Raw genomic sequence first — 21,593 nt, forward strand, 5'->3', positions numbered from 1 at the left:
TGGTTAGTAGCCCAAGGACCCCTAAAGGCTTAACGAACACGGACCTGATATAGGATTTCTGTTGTCACAGATGTAAACTCTTCACTCTACTTAGTAAGTCAATAAGCTGATCATGAATGGAGACGTTTTTTATATTTTTTCATAACTCTTTTAATAAAGACTTTAATCCGACAGCAATCCAGATGCATGTTAATTAGGCCCTAGGATTAGGATTTCTGGTTTCTAATTATTATGAGCAGAGATTTGCAACACTACACACACTGCACTGTGTGATTTAATATTGATTAATATCAATAACATGTGATTATTGACTTATCTGAAATGAGACGGTATGGAGGCAAGACGTGTGAAGACTTGATGCTGCTTATTATTATTTGACTGATACAGCCACCTGTCTGCGTCTGTCTAGTGCAGAGAATCGATCACAGGAAGATGGACTGTCTATCCGGAGTGTGGAGGCTTTGGCTTGTCGAGGTCATTTCAAGCAATCTATATGAAACACACTTATGACGGCTGAAGTTGAAACTAGTTGGTTTAAAATCATTTTAGAAAATCAAAAGATGATGAATAGGCGCAATGTACTTTGCACATTTCAGATTATTCTTCAATTGATGCGTCTTTATTAGACTGTAAGGTAGCAATATACTGTGGCATACTTTCCCCTTTGCACTGACTCTTTCAACTGGTGACTGCAGCAGTGAGATCTGTAGCCTCGGCCTTGAATACCACTCAGACCCTGACTAGGCTGAAGAACTAACAGAGTTCCTGAGTGTTTCTTGGCCGGGGTACAGTACTGCTGGTTTCTGATAGGGGCTCGATGAACTATATTTGTTATGCGCCGTTCCTCTACTGTTCCTCTGTCTCTAACTTTGAGTTGAACCGACAGCCTGTTTTGTTTTCTCTGCTCCGTTGTGTGCCTCAGTGTGCTCATCAACAAGAAATGAGAGAACAGATTATGTAAATCTCTGGCCTGGCAGCCCAGAGGGGGGAAAAAAAGCTAGTAACCAACACATCTTCACTTTCAAGAGCCAAAGGATAATTCAATTCTAGATATTTAAAATAAATGTGGTGCGGATATTATAGGTATTTTTTCCACAGCTTTCGCCAACCCTAACATTCTAGAACTGAAGAACTATCTTGATCCTCACGCTTTGAATGATTGCTTGGGAGCTAAACGTAGCTCATTTGATTCCCTCCATTTATTTATGAAAGGTGTGCTCATGTTTCTCTGACCTGAAGACTGACACAGCGTTTCTTCTTGGTCATGTGCCAAAGTGATTAAATAACCACACATATAACATTTCAAGGTGGCTCGTACTTTACTGTACTGAGTGTGGCAGCTCTTAGGTGCTTTTAGACTGACTGAGGTGTATTGGCTGTAATGTGTGACTCACTTTATAGAGTAGACCTATTGTGTGCTCTAGAAAGCTGCATTTCCTGTTATCATGATAAACGCATTCTGAGCAACACAGTTCATTCTGTGCTTCAGAAAAGCTGTCTCAAAACCATCTCACCTCTCCTTGTCCCTGTAAGTGAGAAACTTGTTTTGAGTAACACAAATAGTCCTTTCAGTACTTCAGAATAACCCCCCCCCCCTCTCTCCTTCTCCAGGTGGTAATAAACTGTGCCATTCCCAAAGGGCTCAAGTACAACCAGGCCACACAGACCTTCCACCAGTGGCGCGATGCCAGGCAGGTCTACGGACTCAACTTTGGCAGCAAAGAGGATGCCAACGTATTCGCCAGTGCCATGATGCATGCCCTGGAGGTGCTCAACTCTCAGGACACAGGTGCAGGTAAGCTCCATTGACTGGCAGGAAGACTGCTGTAAAGACCTGAGTCATCCAATCAGCTGTTTGTTGGGTTTTAACAAATGAGAGGTGGTCTTGCCTGTTGCCATCCTGTTGCCTCACTCACTGCAGTGGTTGGAGTGAGAGGTGTCCTGCATGGTAAGTAGGCAGGCATGCAAACCTTATGGCTGATCTATGAGATGGGTATGGGTTAGGCTAGGAGGGCTTTGCTCAGACGCACAGCTGCTTAACCCCTTACGCTTGTGGAAAGTGGCCTATTATGGACGGGGCCAAATTGAAATGATTCTAACAGAAGAAGTATAAAAAGCATATGCATGACCATGGTAGCAAATGAAAGAACACTTTGGAGTTCATGGGGAAATGATCAGGCCGACGGTGAGGACAAAACAGTTCATCTGGCACAAGACTGAATCCAAACACTAAACCGTTGATTTCATGTGCCTTTTTAAGTTCACTGTGCTTTTCACAGCGTTTGTCAATTACGAAATCTGCAAATACTGGATACATTCAGTAACATAATAAGAATATTAATTGACATTTTGGAGTAGGTGTTAGATCAGAATAAATGATTACAGAGAGGTCACGTCTCCCCACCCTCACACAAATGCTGTCTACGCAATCCAAAAACGTTCCGTTATAAATCTGGGTCAGGTGGGCTTCATTTGAAAGCCTATTCTATTGCCAACATGGCTAGCTAAGTTAGATTATCTTGCCGTGTTAGGCTTTCGAAAGGCACTTCAGACAAACCGAATGTAATGTTGGTGCACATAGAATGGAGTCACGAGTGCCTTCAAGTGTGTGTTGCTCGGCTCATTTTCTTCACAACACAACAAACACTCATTCTGTTTAGGAAAACCCAGGGTATAACACGCGTCATCCTTGTAACTGTGGATCAGACATAAACGTTGATAACAAATGATGTGAGTTTTCAAATATAGAAATGTGAAGTGCACATTTGGACTCATGGATGTGTGGTTTGCTTGTATGACATCAATGCAGTATTGATTATAATGCTCAACGTCTCTTCTTTCAGAACTCATCAACTCCTCTCGATTTACAGCATTTCCCACTCGGTCAACAACTATGTGCAAAAGTAGCCCAATCAGTGGGAGGGATAGGGGGCATCTTGTCGCGCGGTGCTCAACTTTATAACGCCTGTCAGTTAAAAAGTGTGATCGAATCAACGCAATATTGGCCAAGAAGTCAAATATATAGCGAAAACAATAGTGGTCCTAAAACGGAAGCTTGAGGAACACCAAAATTTACAGTTGATTTGTCAGAGGACAAACCATCCACAGAGACAAACTGATATCTTTCCGACAGATAAGATCTAAACCAGGCCAGAACTTGTCCGTGTAGACCAATTTGAGTTTCCAATCTCTCCAAAAGGATGTGGAGATTTCAATGCAACATGCTGGGAAAAAAAACCATGCAAGACATTTTGTTGTAGAATGCCTCAAAGTAAGATTATATTGCACGCATGACTCAGCCTGTCATCTACACAGACCGGTGCGTTATAACTAATCAGAGCTGCAGTAGGCCTATATGCAAATCGACCATTGCCATATATGGATCTGTGTCATTTACTTTGATCTGGACTGTGTTTACAGCATGAGCGGTCGTGAGGAGATGTGCTTGTTTTGAGATCAAAGCGAGAGCTGCATGCAGCCACGTGTGCACATTTTGTTCATATCCTTTGCTAGTTAGACTTATTAGCCCAGTTATAGATAATGTGGAGTCAGCAATTGGGGAGGGATTGCTTCCTACAAGAGCACATAATGTGTACATTTCTCGACATCTATGAAAAGAGTCAGGTAAAGAGTTTTTCTTATTTCTTAATGGGGTAGTGTTGTATTTTGAGACAGTCTTGTATAAGCTAAGAAGCCAATAGGCAGAGGGTAGCATATTTTTTTCTGATTCTCTGTAATAATGATATGGGAATAATGCATATTTTTTTGTAAAGTGGTTTCTTGCATCAAACTCAGCACAATTTTCAGTCACCTCCTTCTCTGAAGGACAAGTGGATTAACAGGTTAATGTCAAGCCCTTCATGATTTTATTGAATTTTTTCCAAAAGTCTCATGGAATGTAAGGCCTACATTGAACACCACACATTGGCTGATAGTGTAGGCTGAACGATAGAACAGCTATTTCCATGTTACAATGTTATGGGATGTATTTTCTCCATTGTTTTTATGGTAGGCCACTCTGATAGGCCTACAATATGCTCAACTAGCCACAGTAGCCTACTGGCCACTGTTAAAACTGTAACTTAAACAGGTACAGCTTCCGTGTTCACAGTAAACGCGCGTTGGAAGTTGCACAGAATGTTCACAACATTGAAGTTTGCACGCAGCAGACCTACAATTTGCTCAATGCCGAGAAAGATTTGAGTGAACATTGGCTCTAATGTCATGTATAGCATGTTACTGTACAGCAACTGGGTTAAAATCCTAGGCGTTTATCACTGACAATCTGCCATTTTCAACCTGTATATAGTGGAACGGGTGAACGTGACTAGGTATTTGAGCAGGACCCAAGAGTCAGAGAGATGCCGGAACCCTCCATTTGTGTGTTATCAAACACTGTTTATCATTCATATCACACTTGAGCATAACACTAAAACTGCAGTACTTGGCCAGACATTTTCCAAAGGCACTTTAATGTTTGAGTGTTTAAAGTCCACATAGATGACTCATCAAGGTTTTACCTGACTTTGCTGATTTTCTTTTGCTTCACTAAGCTGAAAAAATTACATTTGCGTATATTTCTCTTTGAACCACTGTTTATATTGGTTTGGCAGAATAACTACTTTGTCCTCAGTAGAGTGAGTTCATATGTTTAGTGAGGACCTGCTCTTGTCAAATTTGATGTAATTAGTCCTTCTGATGTATGTCTTGTGATGTATGTCTTGGCTGATAGTGGTCAGTGTGTGTGTGATAGGGGAACTCTGGTATGTTTCAAGTTTTGTCACGTGCACAAGTACTAGAGCCGGGACGATACCAATATCACTGTTGTTGCAAGGAAACAAAACACGAAGTGGATTTAACCTCTTTATGAAAACAGCCCAAATGTTGGAAACAAACATCATTATGTTGTCATCCAGAGTCACATGTATTTTCCAAGCTATAGAACACAGTATTTTACTTGCAGTAGCTTTTTAAAGTACCAAAGAGTTTAGTCTACTTGGTGTTTTTGTTATGGCCATGGAAAAAATATTGCGTACCGGCTCTAACAAGTAAAGTGAAATGCCTTTCTTGCAATTTCTGTCCCAACAATGCATTAATCAATATCAGTAGTACTATAAAATAAAGTAGAACATAAACGCACGAGAAATAAGAATTGGACGACTAAGTAAGCTATAATATATCTACAAAAGTATTTGGACACCCCTTCAAATGGGTGGAGTCGGCTATTTCAGCCACAGCCGTAGCTGACAGGTGTATCAAATCAAGCACAAAACCATGTAATCTCCACAGACAAACATTGGCAATAGAATGGCCTTACTGAAGAGCTCAGTGACTTTTGACGTGACACTGTCATAGGATGCCACCTTTCCAACAAGTCAGTTCTTCATATTTCTGCCCTGCTAGAGCTGCCCCGGTCAATTGTAAGTGCTGTTATTGTGAAGTGGAAGTGTCTAGGCGCAACAATCTCACAGAACGGGACTGCTGATTCATATGTTATTTCATAGTTTTGATGTCTTCATTATTATGGTACAATCTTGAAAATAATAAAAATTAAGAAAAACCCTTGACTGAGTAGGTGTGTCCAAACTTTTGACTGGTACTGTAGATCCTCTCCACGTCACCTGGTAGGAGCGGCCTGCCAGATAGGATGCAATCCAAGTGTGTACAGAGCCTGAGACATCCAGCCCTTAGAGGGTGGAGAGGAGGATCTAATGGTTCACGGTGTCGAAAGCAGCGAATAGATCAAGGACAGCCTCTGTGACAGAGGAGAGGAGTCTCGGTTGAATGACCCATCTTGACTGCTGATTGGTTCGAGTTAAGAAGATGGATCTGAAAGAGATGAGAGAGTTGGTCAGAGAATGCATGCTATAGGGCCTCCAGTGTGGCGCAGCGGTCTAAGGCACTGCAGGGCTTGAGGCGTCACTACAGATCCGGGTTCGATCCAGGACTTTGTCGCAGCCGGCCTCAACCGGGAGACACATTTGGCCAAGCATCGTCTGGGTTAGGCGAGGGTTTGGACGGCCGGGATGTCCTTGTACCATTTAGCGACTCCTGTGACAAGCCGGGTACATGCATGCTGACGTGGTCGCCAGTTTTACGGGGTCTACTCCGACACATTGGTGCTGCTGGCTTCCAGGTTAAGCGAGCAGTATGTCAAGAAGCAGTGTGACTTGGTGGGTCGTGTTTCGGAGGACGCATGGCTCTCGACATTAGCGTCTCCCGAGTCCGTACAGGAGTTGCAGCGATGGGACAAGACTGTAGCTACCAATAGGATATCACAAAATTGGGGATAAAAAGTAAAACAAAAAAAGACTGCATGCTCAAGTGTTTTGGAAAGAAGGGATACCGGTCTGTAGGTGACCTCAGAGGGGTCGATTGTTGGTTTCTTGGCTATTTTGAAGTCAGAGTGCACGCAGCCAATGGTCCGGAATGGGAGAAGATCTCCAAAGATGGTCTGGATAAGCGGATGGGGTTGAGCGGGCAGGTTTATCGGGCAGCCGGACAAGGTGTCAAGCCCATTGAGGAAGACTCTACCATTATGGGTTTCATATTTATATTTAAATATCACATTTAATATGAATAACCAGGCCTTGAATCTTGAGCCTTGTTAATCTATGTACCTTAACGGGTTGGCTGAGATATATTGTAACGGGTTGTAGTCTACTACCCATAAAGGGTTATCTGAGGTATTGTGCTTTGGACATGCTTTTATGATCATATAATCAAGGTCCTTGTGAATCAGATGTAAAATGAACTGGAATAAAATGAGAGTTTCTCCTAAGGTCCTTGGCTCCCGCTGAGACTTTCACCTCAGCCGCTGTGATCGAAGTTAACAGACGTGAACGTGGCAACTTTGAATCGGGTGTAGTTTCTTCTCTCTAAAGTTTCCACTTAATGGTTTCCACCTCAGCAACTTATCTTCCATTTCCATTTCCAGCAGTCTGTGCTGCGCCAAGCCCATAGAGTGACCTCAGACAAAGAGGCCATAGAACAAACTGAGATTATGCTGCTTGTCTGCACTCCCTTAGCTTCCTTTGTGGAATATCCAGAGTAATATCCACACAGTGGATTTGGTGCTATTTCTCAATGAGGGCTGGCTGTTTTGGACAGAGGGAGGGATGTGTGTTTTTGTTGTAGAGAGGTTTGGTAATATGATTGCAGAGCAGGCTTGGTAGGATGGTTGCAGAGCAGGCTTGGTAGGATGGTTTCAGAGCAGGCTTGGTAATATGGTTGCAGAGCAGGCTTGGTAGGATGGTTGCAGCGCAGGCTTGGTAGGATGGTTGCAGCGCAGGCTTGGTAGGATGGTTGCAGAGCAGGCTTGGTAGGATGGTTGCAGAGCAGGCTTGGTAATATGGTTGCAGAGCAGGCTTGGTAATATGGTTGCAGAGCAGGCTTGGTAGGATGGTTGCAGAGCAGGCTTGGTAGGATGGTTGCAGAGCAGGCTTGGTAGGATGGTTGCAGAGCAGGCTTGGTAGGATGGTTGCAGAGCAGGCTTGGTAGGATGGTTGCAGAGCAGGCTTGGTAGGATGGTTGCAGAGCGGGCTTGGTAATGTGATTGCAGAGCAGGCTTGGTAATATGGTTGCAGAGCAGGCTTGGTAGGATGGTTGCAGAGCAGGCTTGGTAGGATGGTTGCAGAGCAGGCTTAGTAGGATGGTTGCAGAGCAGGCTTGGTAATGTGGTTGCAGAGCAGGCTTGGTAGGATGGTTGCAGAGCAGACTTGGTAATATGGTTGCAGAGCAGGCTTGGTAATATGGTTGCAGAGCAGGCTTGGTAATATGGTTGCAGAGCAGGCTTGGTAATATGGTTGCAGAGTAGGCTTTGTAATATGGTTGCAGAACAGGCTTGGTAATATGGTTGCAGAGCAGGCTTGGTAATATGGTTGCAGAGCAGGCTTGGTAGGATGGTTGCAGAGAAGGCTTGGTAATATGGTTGCAGAGCAGGCTTGGTAATGTGGTTGCAGAGCAGGCTTGGTAATGTGGTTGCAGAGCAGGCTTGGTAATGTGGTTGCAGAGCAGGCTTGGTATTGTGGTTGCAGAACAGGCTTGGTAATATGGTTGCAGAACAGGCTTGGTAATATGGTTGCAGAGCAGGCTTGGTAATATGGTTGCAGAGCAGGCTTGGTAATATGGTTGCAGAGCAGGCTTGGTAATATGGTTGCAGAGCAGGCTTGGTAATGTGGTTGCAGAGCAGGCTTGGTATTGTGGTTGCAGAGCAGGCTTGGTAATATGGTTGGAGAGCAGGCTTGGTAGGATGGTTGCAGAGCAGGCTTGGTAGGATGGTTGCAGAGCAGGCTTAGTAGGATGGTTGCAGAGCAGGCTTGGTAATGTGGTTGCAGAGCAGGCTTGGTAGGATGGTTGCAGAGCAGACTTGGTAATATGGTTGCAGAGCAGGCTTGGTAATATGGTTGCAGAGCAGGCTTGGTAATATGGTTGCAGAGCAGGCTTGGTAATATGGTTGCAGAGCAGGCTTGGTAATATGGTTGCAGAGTAGGCTTTGTAATATGGTTGCAGAACAGGCTTGGTAATATGGTTGCAGAGCAGGCTTGGTAATATGGTTGCAGAGCAGGCTTGGTAGGATGGTTGCAGAGAAGGCTTGGTAATATGGTTGCAGAGCAGGCTTGGTAATGTGGTTGCAGAGCAGGCTTGGTAATGTGGTTGCAGAGCAGGCTTGGTAATGTGGTTGCAGAGCAGGCTTGGTATTGTGGTTGCAGAACAGGCTTGGTAATATGGTTGCAGAACAGGCTTGGTAATATGGTTGCAGAGCAGGCTTGGTAATATGGTTGCAGAGCAGGCTTGGTAATATGGTTGCAGAGCAGGCTTGGTAATATGGTTGCAGAGCAGGCTTGGTAATGTGGTTGCAGAGCAGGCTTGGTATTGTGGTTGCAGAGCAGGCTTGGTATTGTGGTTGCAGAGCAGGCTTGGTAATATGGTTGCAGAGCAGGCTTGGTATTGTGGTTGCAGAGCAGGCTTGGTATTGTGGTTGCAGAGCAGGCTTGGTATTGTGGTTGCAGAGCAGGCTTGGTAATATGGTTGCAGAGCAGGCTTGGTAATATGGTTGCAGAGCAGGCTTGGTAGGATGGTTGCAGAGCAGGCTTGGTATTGTGGTTGCAGAGCAGGCTTGGTAATGTGGTTGCAGAGCAGGCTTGGTATTGTGGTTGCTGAGCAGGCTTGGTATTGTGGTTGCAGAGCAGGCTGGGTATTGTGGTTGCAGAGCAGGCTGGGTATTGTGGTTGCAGAGCAGGCTTGGTATTGTGGTTGCAGAGCAGGCTTGGTAATGTGGTAATATGAAACCCCACCTCTTTAAGGAATACCTAGGATAGGATAAGTAATCCCTCTCACTCCCCCCCTTTAAGATTTAGATGCACTATTGTAAAGTGACTGTTCCACTGGATGTCATAAGGTGAATGCACCAATTTGTAAGTCGCTCTGGATAAGAGCGTCTGCTAAATGACTTAAATGTAAATGTAAAATGTAAATGGTTGCAGAGCAGGCTTGGTATTGTGGTTGCAGAGCAGGCTTGGTAATATGGTTGCAGAGCAGGCTTGGTAGGATGGTTGCAGAGCAGGCTTGGTATTGTGGTTGCAGAGCAGGCTTGGTAATGTGGTTGCAGAGCAGGCTTGGTAATATGGTTGCAGAGCAGGCTTGGTATTGTGGTTGCAGAGCAGGCTTGGTAATATGGTTGCAGAGCAGGCTTGGTATTGTGGTTGCAGAGCAGGCTTGGTATTGTGGTTGCAGAGCAGGCTTGGTAATGTGGTTGCAGAGCAGGCTTGGTAATATGGTTGCAGAGCAGGCTTGGTATTGTGGTTGCAGAGCAGGCTTGGTATTGTGGTTGCAGAGCAGGCTTGGTATTGTGGTTGCAGAGCAGGCTTGGTATTGTGGTTGCAGAGCAGGCTTGGTAATATGGTTGCAGAGCAGGCTTGGTAATATGGTTGCAGAGCAGGCTTGGTAGGATGGTTGCAGAGCAGGCTTGGTAATGTGGTTGCAGAGCAGGCTTGGTATTGTGGTTGCTGAGCAGGCTTGGTAATATGGTTGCAGAGCAGGCTTGGTATTGTGGTTGCAGAGCAGGCTTGGTATTGTGGTTGCAGAGCAGGCTTGGTAATGTGGTAATATGAAACCCCACCTCTTTAAGGAATACCTAGGATAGGATAAGTAATCCCTCTCACCCCCCCCCTTTAAGATTTAGATGCACTATTGTAAAGTGACTGTTCCACTGGATGTCATAAGGTGAATGCACCAATTTGTAAGTCGCTCTGGATAAGAGCGTCTGCTAAATGACTTAAATGTAAAATGTAAATGGTTGCAGAGCAGGCTTGGTATTGTGGTTGCAGAGCAGGCTTGGTAATATGGTTGCAGAGCAGGCTTGGTAGGATGGTTGCAGAGCAGGCTTGGTATTGTGGTTGCAGAGCAGGCTTGGTAAGAGCAGGCTGTGGGTTGCAGAGCAGGCTTGGTAATATGGTTGCAGAGCAGGCTTGGTATTGTGGTTGCAGAGCAGGCTTGGTAATATGGTTGCAGAGCAGGCTTGGTATTGTGGTTGCAGAGCAGGCTTGGTATTGTGGTTGCAGAGCAGGCTTGGTAATGTGGTTGCAGAGCAGGCTTGGTAATATGGTTGCAGAGCAGGCTTGGTATTGTGGTTGCAGAGCAGGCTTGGTAATATGGTTGCAGAGCAGGCTTGGTATTGTGGTTGCAGAGCAGGCTTGGTAATGTGGTTGCAGAGCAGGCTTGGTAATATGGTTGCAGAGCAGGCTTGGTAATATGGTTGCAGAGCAGGCTTGGTATTGTGGTTGCAGAGCAGGCTTGGTAATATGGTTGCAGGGCAGGCTTGGTAGGATGGTTGCAGAGCAGGCTTGGTAATATGGTTGCAGAGCAGGCTTGGTAGGATGGTTGCAGAGCAGGCTTGGTAATATGGTTGCAGAGCAGGCTTGGTAGGATGGTTGCAGAGCAGGCTTGGTAATATGGTTGCACAGCAGGCTTGGTAATATGGTTGCAGAGCAGGCTTGGTAGGATGGTTGCAGAGCAGGCTTGGTAATATGGTTGCAGAGCAGGCTTGGTAATATGGTTGCAGAGCAGGCTTGGTAATATGGTTGCAGAGCAGGCTTGGTAATATGGTTGCAGAGCAGGCTTGGTAATATGGTTGCAGAGCAGGCTTGGTAATATGGTTGCAGAGCAGGCTTGGTAGGATGGTTGCAGAGCAGGCTTGGTAATATGGTTGCAGAGCAGGCTTGGTAATATGGTTGCAGAGCAGGCTTGGTAATATGGTTGCAGAGCAGGCTTGGTAGGATGGTTGCAGAGCAGGCTTGGTAGGATGGTTGCAGAGCAGGTTTGGTAATATGGTTGCAGAGCAGGCTTGGTAGGAAGTTTGCAGAGCAGGCTTGGTAATATGGTTGTAGAGAGGCTTGGTAATATAGTTGCAGAGCAGGCTTGATAGGATGGTTGCAGAGCAGAGCTTGGTAATGTGGTTGCAGAGCAGGCTTGGTTTGCAGAGAAGGCTTGGTAATGTGGTTGCAGAGAAGGCTTGGTAATTGTGGTTGCAGAGCAGGCTTGGTAATGTGGTTGCAGAGCAGGCTTGGTAATGTGGTTGCAGAGCAGGCTTGGTAATATGGTTGCAGAGCAGGCTTGGTAATATGGTTGCAGAGCAGGCTTGGTAATATGGTTGCAGAGCCGGCTTGGTAGGATGGTTGCAGAGCAGGCTTGGTAATATGGTTGCAGAGCAGGCTTGGTAATATGGTTGCAGAGCAGGCTTGATAGGATGGTTGCAGAGCAGGCTTGGTAATATGGTTGCAGAGCAGGCTTGGTAGGATGGTTGCAGAGCAGGCTTGGTAATATGGTTGCAGAGCAGGCTTGGTAGGAAGTTTGCAGAGCAGGCTTGGTAATATGGTTGTAGAGAGGCTTGGTAATATAGTTGCAGAGCAGGCTTGATAGGATGGTTGCAGAGCAGGCTTGGTAGGATGGTTGCAGAGCAGGCTTGGTAGGATGGTTGCAGAGCAGGCTTGGTAGGATGGTTGCAGAGCAGGCTTGGTAGGATGGTTGCAGAGCAGGCTTGGTAATATGGTTGCAGAGCAGGCTGGGTAGGATGGTTGCAGAGCAGGCTTGGTAGGATGGTTGCAGAGCAGGCTTGGTAATATGGTTGTAGAGAGGCTTGGTAATATGGTTGCAGAGCAGGCTTGGTAGGAAGTTTGCAGAGCAGGCTTGGTAATATGGTTGTAGAGAGGCTTGGTAATATAGTTGCAGAGCAGGCTTGATAGGATGGTTGCAGAGCAGGCTTGGTAGGATGGTTGCAGAGCAGGCTTGGTAGGATGGTTGCAGAGCAGGCTTGGTAGGATGGTTGCAGAGCAGGCTTGGTAATATGGTTGCAGAGCAGGCTGGGTAGGATGGTTGCAGAGCAGGCTTGGTAGGATGGTTGCAGAGCAGGCTTGGTAATATGGTTGTAGAGAGGCTTGGTAATATGGTTGTAGAGCAGGCTTCAGGCTTGGTAGGATGGTTGCAGAGCAGGCTTGGTAGGATGGTTGCAGAGCAGGCTTGGTAGGATGGTTGCAGAGCAGACTGGGTAGGATGGTTGCAGAGCAGGCTTGGTAGGATGGTTGCAGAGCAGGCTTGGTAGGATGGTTGCAGAACAGGCTTGGTAGGATGGTTGCAGAGCAGGCTTGGTAGGATGGTTGCAGAGCAGGCTTGGTAGGATGGTTGCAGAGCAGGCTTGGTAGGATGGTTGCAGAGCAGGCTTGGTAGGATGGTTGCAGAGCAGGCTTGGTAGGATGGTTGCAGAGCAGGCTTGGATGGTTGCAGTAGGATGGTTGCAGAGCAGGCTTGGTAGGATGGTTGCAGAGCAGGCTTGGTAGGATGGTTGCAGAGCAGGCAGGCTTGGTAGGAGAGCAGGCTTGGTTGCAGAGCAGGCTTGGTAGGATGGTTGCAGAGCAGGCTTGGTTGGATGGTTGCAGAGCAGGCTTGGTAGGATGGTTGCAGAGCAGGCTTGGTAGGATGGTTGCAGAGCAGGCTTGGTAGGATGGTTGCAGAGCAGGCTTGGTAGGATGGTTGCAGAGCAGGCTTGGTAGGATGGTTGCAGAGCAGGCTTGGTAGGAAGTTTGCAGAGCAGGCTTGGTAATATGGTTGTAGAGAGGCTTGGTAATATAGTTGCAGAGCAGGCTTGGTAGGATGGTTGCAGAGCAGGCTTGGTAATATGGTTGCAGAGCAGGCTTGGTAGGAAGTTTGCAGAGCAGGCTTGGTAATATGGTTGTAGAGAGGCTTGGTAATATAGTTGCAGAGCAGGCTTGATAGGATGGTTGCAGAGCAGGCTTGGTAGGATGGTTGCAGAGCAGGCTTGGTAGGATGGTTGCAGAGCAGGCTTGGTAGGATGGTTGCAGAGCAGGCTTGGTAGGATGGTTGCAGAGCAGGCTTGGTAATATGGTTGCAGAGCAGGCTGGGTAGGATGGTTGCAGAGCAGGCTTGGTAGGATGGTTGCAGAGCAGGCTTGGTAATATGGTTGTAGAGAGGCTTGGTAATATGGTTGTAGAGAGGCTTCAGGCTTGGTAGGATGGTTGCAGAGCAGGCTTGGTAGGATGGTTGCAGAGCAGGCTTGGTAGGATGGTTGCAGAGCAGGCTTGGTAGGATGGTTGCAGAACAGGCTTGGTAGGATGGTTGCAGAGCAGGCTTGGTTGGATGGTTGCAGAGCAGGCTTGGTAATATGGTTGCAGAGCAGGCTTGGTAATATGGTTGCAGAGCAGGCTTGGTAGGATGGTTGCAGAGCAGGCTTGGTAGGATGGTTGCAGAGCAGGCTTGGTAGGATGGTTGCAGAGCAGGCTTGGTAGGATGGTTGCAGAGCAGGCTTGGTAGGATGGTTGCAGAGCAGGCTTGGTAGGATGGTTGCAGAGCAGGCTTGGTAGGATGGTTGCAGAGCAGGCTTGGTAGGATGGTTGCAGAGCAGGCTTGGTAGGATGGTATTGGTTGGTTGCACAGCAGGCTTGGTAATATGGTTGCAGAGCAGGCTTGGTAGGATGGTTGCAGAGCAGGCTTGGTAATATGGTTGCAGAGCAGGCTTGGTAATATGGTTGCAGAGCAGGCTTGGTAATATGGTTGCAGAGCAGGCTTGGTAATATGGTTGCAGAGCAGGCTTGGTAATATGGTTGCAGAGCAGGCTTGGTAATATGGTTGCAGAGCAGGCTTGGTAGGATGGTTGCAGAGCAGGCTTGGTAATATGGTTGCAGAGCAGGCTTGGTAATATGGTTGCAGAGCAGGCTTGGTAATATGGTTGCAGAGCAGGCTTGGTAGGATGGTTGCAGAGCAGGCTTGGTAGGATGGTTGCAGAGCAGGTTTGGTAATATGGTTGCAGAGCAGGCTTGGTAGGAAGTTTGCAGAGCAGGCTTGGTAATATGGTTGTAGAGAGGCTTGGTAATATAGTTGCAGAGCAGGCTTGATAGGATGGTTGCAGAGCAGGCTTGGTAGGACGTTTGCAGAGAAGGCTTGGTAATGTGGTTGCAGAGAAGGCTTGGTAATGTGGTTGCAGAGCAGGCTTGGTAATGTGGTTGCAGAGCAGGCTTGGTAATGTGGTTGCAGAGCAGGCTTGGTATTGTGGTTGCAGAGCAGGCTTGGTAATATGGTTGCAGAGCAGGCTTGGTAATATGGTTGCAGAGCAGGCTTGGTAGGATGGTTGCAGAGCAGGCTTGGTAGGATGGTTGCAGAGCAGGCTTGGTAGGATGGTTGCAGAGCAGGCTTGGTAATATGGTTGCAGAGCAGGCTTGGTAATATGGTTGCAGAGCAGGCTTGGTAGGATGGTTGCAGAGCAGGCTTGGTAATATGGTTGCAGAGCAGGCTTGGTAATATGGTTGCAGAGCAGGCTTGGTAATATGGTTGCAGAGCAGGCTTGGTAATATGGTTGCAGAGCAGGCTTGGTAATATGGTTGCAGAGCAGGCTTGGTAATATGGTTGCAGAGCAGGCTTGGTAATATGGTTGCAGAGCAGGCTTGGTAATATGGTTGCAGAGCAGGCTTGGTAATATGGTTGCAGAGCAGGCTTGGTAATATGGTTGCAGAGCAGGCTTGGTAATATGGTTGCAGAGCAGGCTTGGTAATATGGTTGCAGAGCAGGCTTGATAGGATGGTTGCAGAGCAGGCTTGGTAATATGGTTGCAGAGCAGGCTTGGTAGGATGGTTGCAGAGCAGGCTTGGTAATATGGTTGCAGAGCAGGCTTGGTAGGAAGTTTGCAGAGCAGGCTTGGTAATATGGTTGTAGAGAGGCTTGATAGGATGGTTGCAGAGCAGGCTTGGTAGGATGGTTGCAGAGCAGGCTTGGTAGGATGGTTGCAGAGCAGGCTTGGTAGGATGGTTGCAGAGCAGGCTTGGTAGGATGGTTGCAGAGCAGGCTTGGTAATATGGTTGCAGAGCAGGCTGGGTAGGATGGTTGCAGAGCAGGCTTGGTAGGATGGTTGCAGAGCAGGCTTGGTAATATGGTTGTAGAGAGGCTTGGTAATATGGTTGTAGAGAGGCTTCAGGCTTGGTAGGATGGTTGCAGAGCAGGCTTGGTAGGATGGTTGCAGAGCAGGCTTGGTAATATGGTTGCAGAGCAGACTGGGTAGGATGGTTGCAGAGCAGGCTTGGTAGGATGGTTGCAGAGCAGGCTTGGTAATATGGTTGCAGAACAGGCTTGGTAGGATGGTTGCAGAGCAGGCTTGGTAGGATGGTTGCAGAGCAGGCTTGGTAGGATGGTTGCAGAGCAGGCTTGGTAGGATGGTTGCAGAGCAGGCTTGGTAGGATGGTTGCAGAGCAGGCTTGGTAGGATGGTTGCAGAGCAGGCTTGGTAGGATGGTTGCAGAGCAGGCTTGGTAGGATGGTTGCAGAGCAGGCTTGGTTGGATGGTTGCAGAGCAGGCTTGGTAGGATGGTTGCAGAGCAGGCTTGGTAGGATGGTTGCAGAGCAGGCTTGGTAGGATGGTTGCAGAGCAGGCTTGGTAGGATGGTTGCAGAGCAGGCTTGGTAGGATGGTTGCAGAGCAGGCTTGGTAGGAAGTTTGCAGAGCAGGCTTGGTAATATGGTTGTAGAGAGGCTTGGTAATATAGTTGCAGAGCAGGCTTGGTAGGATGGTTGCAGAGCAGGCTTGGTAATATGGTTGCAGAGCAGGCTTGGTAGGAAGTTTGCAGAGCAGGCTTGGTAATATGGTTGTAGAGAGGCTTGGCAATATAGTTGCAGAGCAGGCTTGATAGGATGGTTGCAGAGCAGGCTTGGTAGGATGGTTGCAGAGCAGGCTTGGTAGGATGGTTGCAGAGCAGGCTTGGTAGGATGGTTGCAGAGCAGGCTTGGTAATATGGTTGCAGAGCAGGCTGGGTAGGATGGTTGCAGAGCAGGCTTGGTAGGATGGTTGCAGAGCAGGCTTGGTAATATGGTTGTAGAGAGGCTTGGTAATATGGTTGTAGAGAGGCTTCAGGCTTGGTAGGATGGTTGCAGAGCAGGCTTGGTAGGATGGTTGCAGAGCAGGCTTGGTAGGATGGTTGCAGAGCAGGCTTGGTAGGATGGTTGCAGAACAGGCTTGGTAGGATGGTTGCAGAGCAGGCTTGGTTGGATGGTTGCAGAGCAGGCTTGGTAATATGGTTGCAGAGCAGGCTTGGTAGGATGGTTGCAGAGCAGGCTTGGTAGGATGGTTGCAGAGCAGGCTTGGTAGGATGGTTGCAGAGCAGGCTTGGTAGGATGGTTGCAGAGCAGGCTTGGTAGGATGGTTGCAGAGCAGGCTTGGTAGGATGGTTGCAGAGCAGGCTTGGTAGGATGGTTGCAGAGCAGGCTTGGTAGGATGGTTGCAGAGCAGGCTTGGTAGGATGGTTGCAGAGCAGGCTTGGTAGGATGGTTGCAGAGCAGGCTTGGTAGGATGGTTGCAGAGCAGGCTTGGTAGGATGGTTGCAGAGCAGGCTTGGTAGGATGGTTGCAGAGCAGGCTTGGTAGGATGGTTGCAGAGCAGGCTTGGTAGGATGGTTGCAGAGCAGGCTTGGTAGGATGGTTGCAGAGCAGGCTTGGTAATATGGTTGCAGAGCAGGCTTGGTAGGATGGTTGCAGAGCAGGCTTGGGTCTTCTGCCATTTGAAAGGATCCGACGGTGGTTGTGTTTCAGAGTGTGTTTTCAGTTCAGAGTCACTGTCATGAACGTATTGCAGCAGCCACAGCTCTGAGTGCAGTCACTCTATTTCAGTGTCCTTGTCAAAGTGTTTGGAACAAGACTGACTGGTCAGAAGATGGTTTGACCAACTGTGTATGAATTAATCCAGGTCTAACACAGTTGATAAGGGAACGCTGAACATTGAATAGCCTAGCTGCTGATAACATTATGCCCCTCTGCCTCTCTCCCTGTCCTTCATCTCTTTGTTCCTGACTAGACCATTTCCCGTTTAGCCCATTGACTTCTTATCTCTCTCTGAGGCTGGATGCGTGGTTCTCACTGCTCTCTAATAGCCTGTGATAATAAGCTGATAGTGATGTGCTTGGTTATGGAAATTGTTTTAATGAGGCATTCTCCAGTGGTGTGGGTGTTATCACACTATCAGAGCCTGGTGCAGCCTGCTGCTGACAGGAGGAGACCCTCGGGGCTGCTTGAACTTTGACGGAGTCTATAGGATATCCTCAATGTGTGTGAGAGAGTGGGGATATTTCTGCCTTCTCCATTTCCCCTGTCTGTCTGTTTGCAACAATGTTTGTAATGTGAGCTGTCTTAACCAAGAACCTTTTGCCTCATCAGGCCCCCCCGGGCTAGGCTTTGGGATACAGAGCGTGTTAGCCTGGCCTTAACAAAGCCCAACCAGGCGGACAGAGGGGAGGCGAAGTCCGATTGGACACTTTAATTGGCCCTGCCTCAGTCAAAGTTCCATTGTGTTGAGTAAGCTGTTTACAGCAGCATACTCCAGCACAGGGCTGGGACTGACGAGATGGGGCTACAGCGACCACTGAGGGCCGGAACAGGTTACAGCTGAGGTACAGCAACCCTGTGTGTGAGCAACTTTGTTTGAGGACTGTGGTTGAGATATGGATCTGATTCTCTGCTCTTCTCTTCTCTACCCCCTGTTGGTCGTACATAGAACTGCACCCAGAAGCAATGACTACCAGAGGGTTTAACACCCCAGTGTTTTCTACAGTATATTCTTATCATCCTAGGTGATGACACTGCTATTCTAATAGGTGTCCCTTTTTAGACATGATAAGCCTTCAATGACACATGCGACTCAAAATCATTCACTCCCAGACTGGGTGATCATCACCGGACAAGAGAGGAATGGAGTCACTAGTCAATCTTTTTATGAGACTTGTTATTTATTTCACAGCTGGCTAAATCCAGTATTGACGTGGTTGACTGAGGCCTGCTGTGGTCTGTGTTTGGGTCTCTGGTCATGCAGGCTGAATGTAGATGCAGCTGCTGTCTGTTCTGTTGCATACGCTGCACTAATGCCATTAATTAGTAACCTGCCTAAATTACTACCGACCCGTAGCGCTCACGTCTGTAGCCATGAAGTGCTTTGAAAGGCAGGTCATGGCTCACATCAACACCATTATCCCATAAACCCTAGACCCACTCCAATTTGCATACCACCCCAACAGATCCACAGATGATGCCATTTATATTGCACTCCACATTGCTCTTTCCCACCTGGACAAAAGAAACACCTATGTGAGAATGCTATTCATTGACTGCAGCTCAGCGTTCAACACCATAGTGCCCTCAAAGCTCATCAATAAGCTAAGGGACTAAACACTGAGACTAAACACCTCCCTCTGCAACTGGATCCTGGACTTCCTGACAAGCCGCCCCAGGTGGTAAGGGTAGGTAACAACACATTATAGGTTGACTGATTATGATTTTTCAACACCAATACTGATACCGATTATTGGAGGACCAAAAGAAGCCGATACCGATTAATCTGTCTATTTTTTTTCTTTTCATTTGTAATAATGATGATTACAACAATACTGAATGAACGCTTATTATAACTTAATATAATACATGAATAAAATCAATTTAGCCTCAAATAAATAATGAAACATGTTCAATTTGGTTTAAATAATGCAAAAACAAAGTGTTGGAGAAGAAAGTAAAAGTGCAATATGTGCCATGTAAAAAAGCTAACGTTTAAGTTCCTTGCTCCGAACATGAGAACATATGAAAGCTGGTGGTTCCTTTTAAAATGACTCTTCAATATTCCCAGGTAAGAATTTTTAGGTTGTAGTTATTATAGGAATTATAGGACTATTTCTCTCTATACCATTTGTATTTCATATACCTTTGACTATTGGATGTTCTTATAGGCACTTTAGTATTTCCAGTGTAACAGTATAGCTTCGGTCCCTCTCCTCGCTCCTACCTGGGCTCGAACCAGGAACACATCGACAACAGCCACCCTCGAAGCAGCGTTACCCATGCAGAGCAAGGGGAACAACCACTCGCTATTAGCGCGCACCCCGCTAACTAGCTAGCCATTTCACATCGGTTACACCAGCCTCATTTCGGGAGTTGATAGGCTTGAAGTCATAAACAGCTCAATGCTTGAAGCATTGCGAAGAGCTGCTGGCAAAACGCACAAAAGTGCTGTTTGAATGAATGCTTACGAGCCTGCTGGTGCCGCTCAGTCAGACTGCTCTATCAAATCATAGACTTAATTATAACATAATAACACACAGAAATACGAGCCTTAGGTCATTAATATGGTCGAATCCGGAAACAGGCAGGCTCCTCGTGGAGTGCAATGAGAGGCGGGTGGTTAGAGCATTGGACTAGTTAACTGTAAGGTTGCAAGATTGAATCCCCGAGCTGACAAGGTAAAAATCTGTCGTTCTGCCCCTGAACAAGGCACTTAACCCACCGTTCCTAGCCCGTCATTGAAAATAAGAATGCGTTCTTAACTGACTTGCCTAGTTAAATAAAGGTGTAAAAAATTGTAATCTGCCAAATCGGCGTCCAAAAATACCGATTACCGATTGTTATGAAAACTTGAAATCGGCCCTAATTAATCGGCCGTTCGGATTAATCAGTCTATCTCTACAACACATCCACCACGCTGATCCTCAACACAGGGGCCCCTCAGGGGTGCGTGCTCAGTCCCCTCCTGTACTCCCTGTTCACTCATGACTGCACGGCCAGGCACGACTCCAACAACACCATTAAGTTTGCAGATGACACAACAGTGGTAGGCCTGATCACCGACAACAACAAGACAGCTACTACAGGAAAAGGAGGACCGAGCACGCCCCCATTCCCATCGACGGAGCTGTAGTGGAGCAGGTTGAGAGCTTCAAGTTCCTTGGAGTCCACATCACCAACAAACTAATGTTCCAATCATGCCAAGACAGTCGTGAAGAGGGCACGACATAACCTATTCCCCTCAGGAGACTGAAAAGATTTGACATGGGTCCTCAGATCCTCAAACGTTTATACAGCTGCACCATCGAGAGCATCCTGACTGGTTGCATCACTGCTTGGTATGGCAACTGCTTGGCCTTTGACTGCAAGGAACTACAGAGTTTAGTATGTACTGTCCAGTACATCACTGGGGCCAAGCTTCCTGACATCCAGGACCTCTATACCAGGCGGTGTCAGAGGAAGGCCCTAAAAATTGTCATAGACTCCAGCCAAGGGGTCTCCCGGGTGGCGCAATGGTCTAGGGCACTGCATCGCAGTGCTAGCTGGGCCACCAGAGACTCTGGGTTCGCGCCCAGGCTCTGTCGCAGCGTGGTTAGGGAGGGTTCGTCTCTCCCGAGCCCCGTACGGGAATTGTGGCGATGAGACAAGATACTAACAATTGGATACCATGGAATTGGGGAGAAAAGAGGGTAAAATTAATTAATAAATAAATATTTAAAAAAGACTCCAGCCACCCTAGTCATAGACTGTTCTCTCTGCTACCGCATGGCAAGCGGTACCAGAGCACCAAGTCTAGGTCCAAGAGGCTTCTAAACAGGATCTACCCCCAAGCCATAAGATTCCTGAACATCAGAGTGAAAAGAAGGAAGCCTGTACAAAATAAAAATATTTCAAAACATGCATCCTGTTTGCAACAAGGCACTTAATTAATACTGCAAAAAAATGTTTTTGTCCTGAATAGAAAGTGTTATGTTTGGATCAAACACAACACATTACTGAGTACCACTCTTCATATTTTAAAGCATGGTGGTGGCTGCATCATGTTATGGGTATGCATGTCATCAGCAAGGACAAGGGAGTTTTTTTTGTATAAAAATAAACAGAATGAAGCCGAGCACAGGCAAAATCCTATAGGAAAACCTGGTTCACTCTGCTTTCCAACACACTGAGTGATGTATTCACATTTCAGCAGCACAATAACCTAAAACACAAGGCCACATCTACGCTGGAGTTGCTTACCAAGATGACATGAAATATTCCTGAGTGGCCTATTTAATTTTGACTTACAAATCTATGGTAAGTCTTGAAAATGGATGTCTAGCAATGATCAACAATCAACTTGACAGAGCTTAAATAATTTAAAAAATAGTAATGGGCAAGTAATGTACAATCCAGGTGTGCAAAGCTCTTAGAGACGTACCCAGAAAGACTCTTTCTGTAATCACCTCCAAAGGAGAGTCTACAAAGTATTTACTCAGGAGTGTGAATACTAGTGTGATTG

At 46.9% G+C, this 21,593-nt stretch overlaps 1 protein-coding gene across 1 annotated transcript in view; it reads left to right on the forward strand.

Moving 5' to 3' along the window:
- Window positions 1-21,593, forward strand: part of LOC123995137 (protein enabled homolog) — a 93,527-nt gene that overhangs the window by 18,572 nt on the left and 53,362 nt on the right. Inside the window, 1 exon segment of the mRNA XM_046298512.1 lies at window positions 1,612-1,795. Within this exon segment, the coding sequence (XP_046154468.1) occupies window positions 1,612-1,795 (184 nt within the window).

Source organism: Oncorhynchus gorbuscha, linkage group LG14, assembly GCF_021184085.1.
Source record: "Oncorhynchus gorbuscha isolate QuinsamMale2020 ecotype Even-year linkage group LG14, OgorEven_v1.0, whole genome shotgun sequence".
Lineage (NCBI taxonomy): Eukaryota > Metazoa > Chordata > Actinopteri > Salmoniformes > Salmonidae > Oncorhynchus > Oncorhynchus gorbuscha.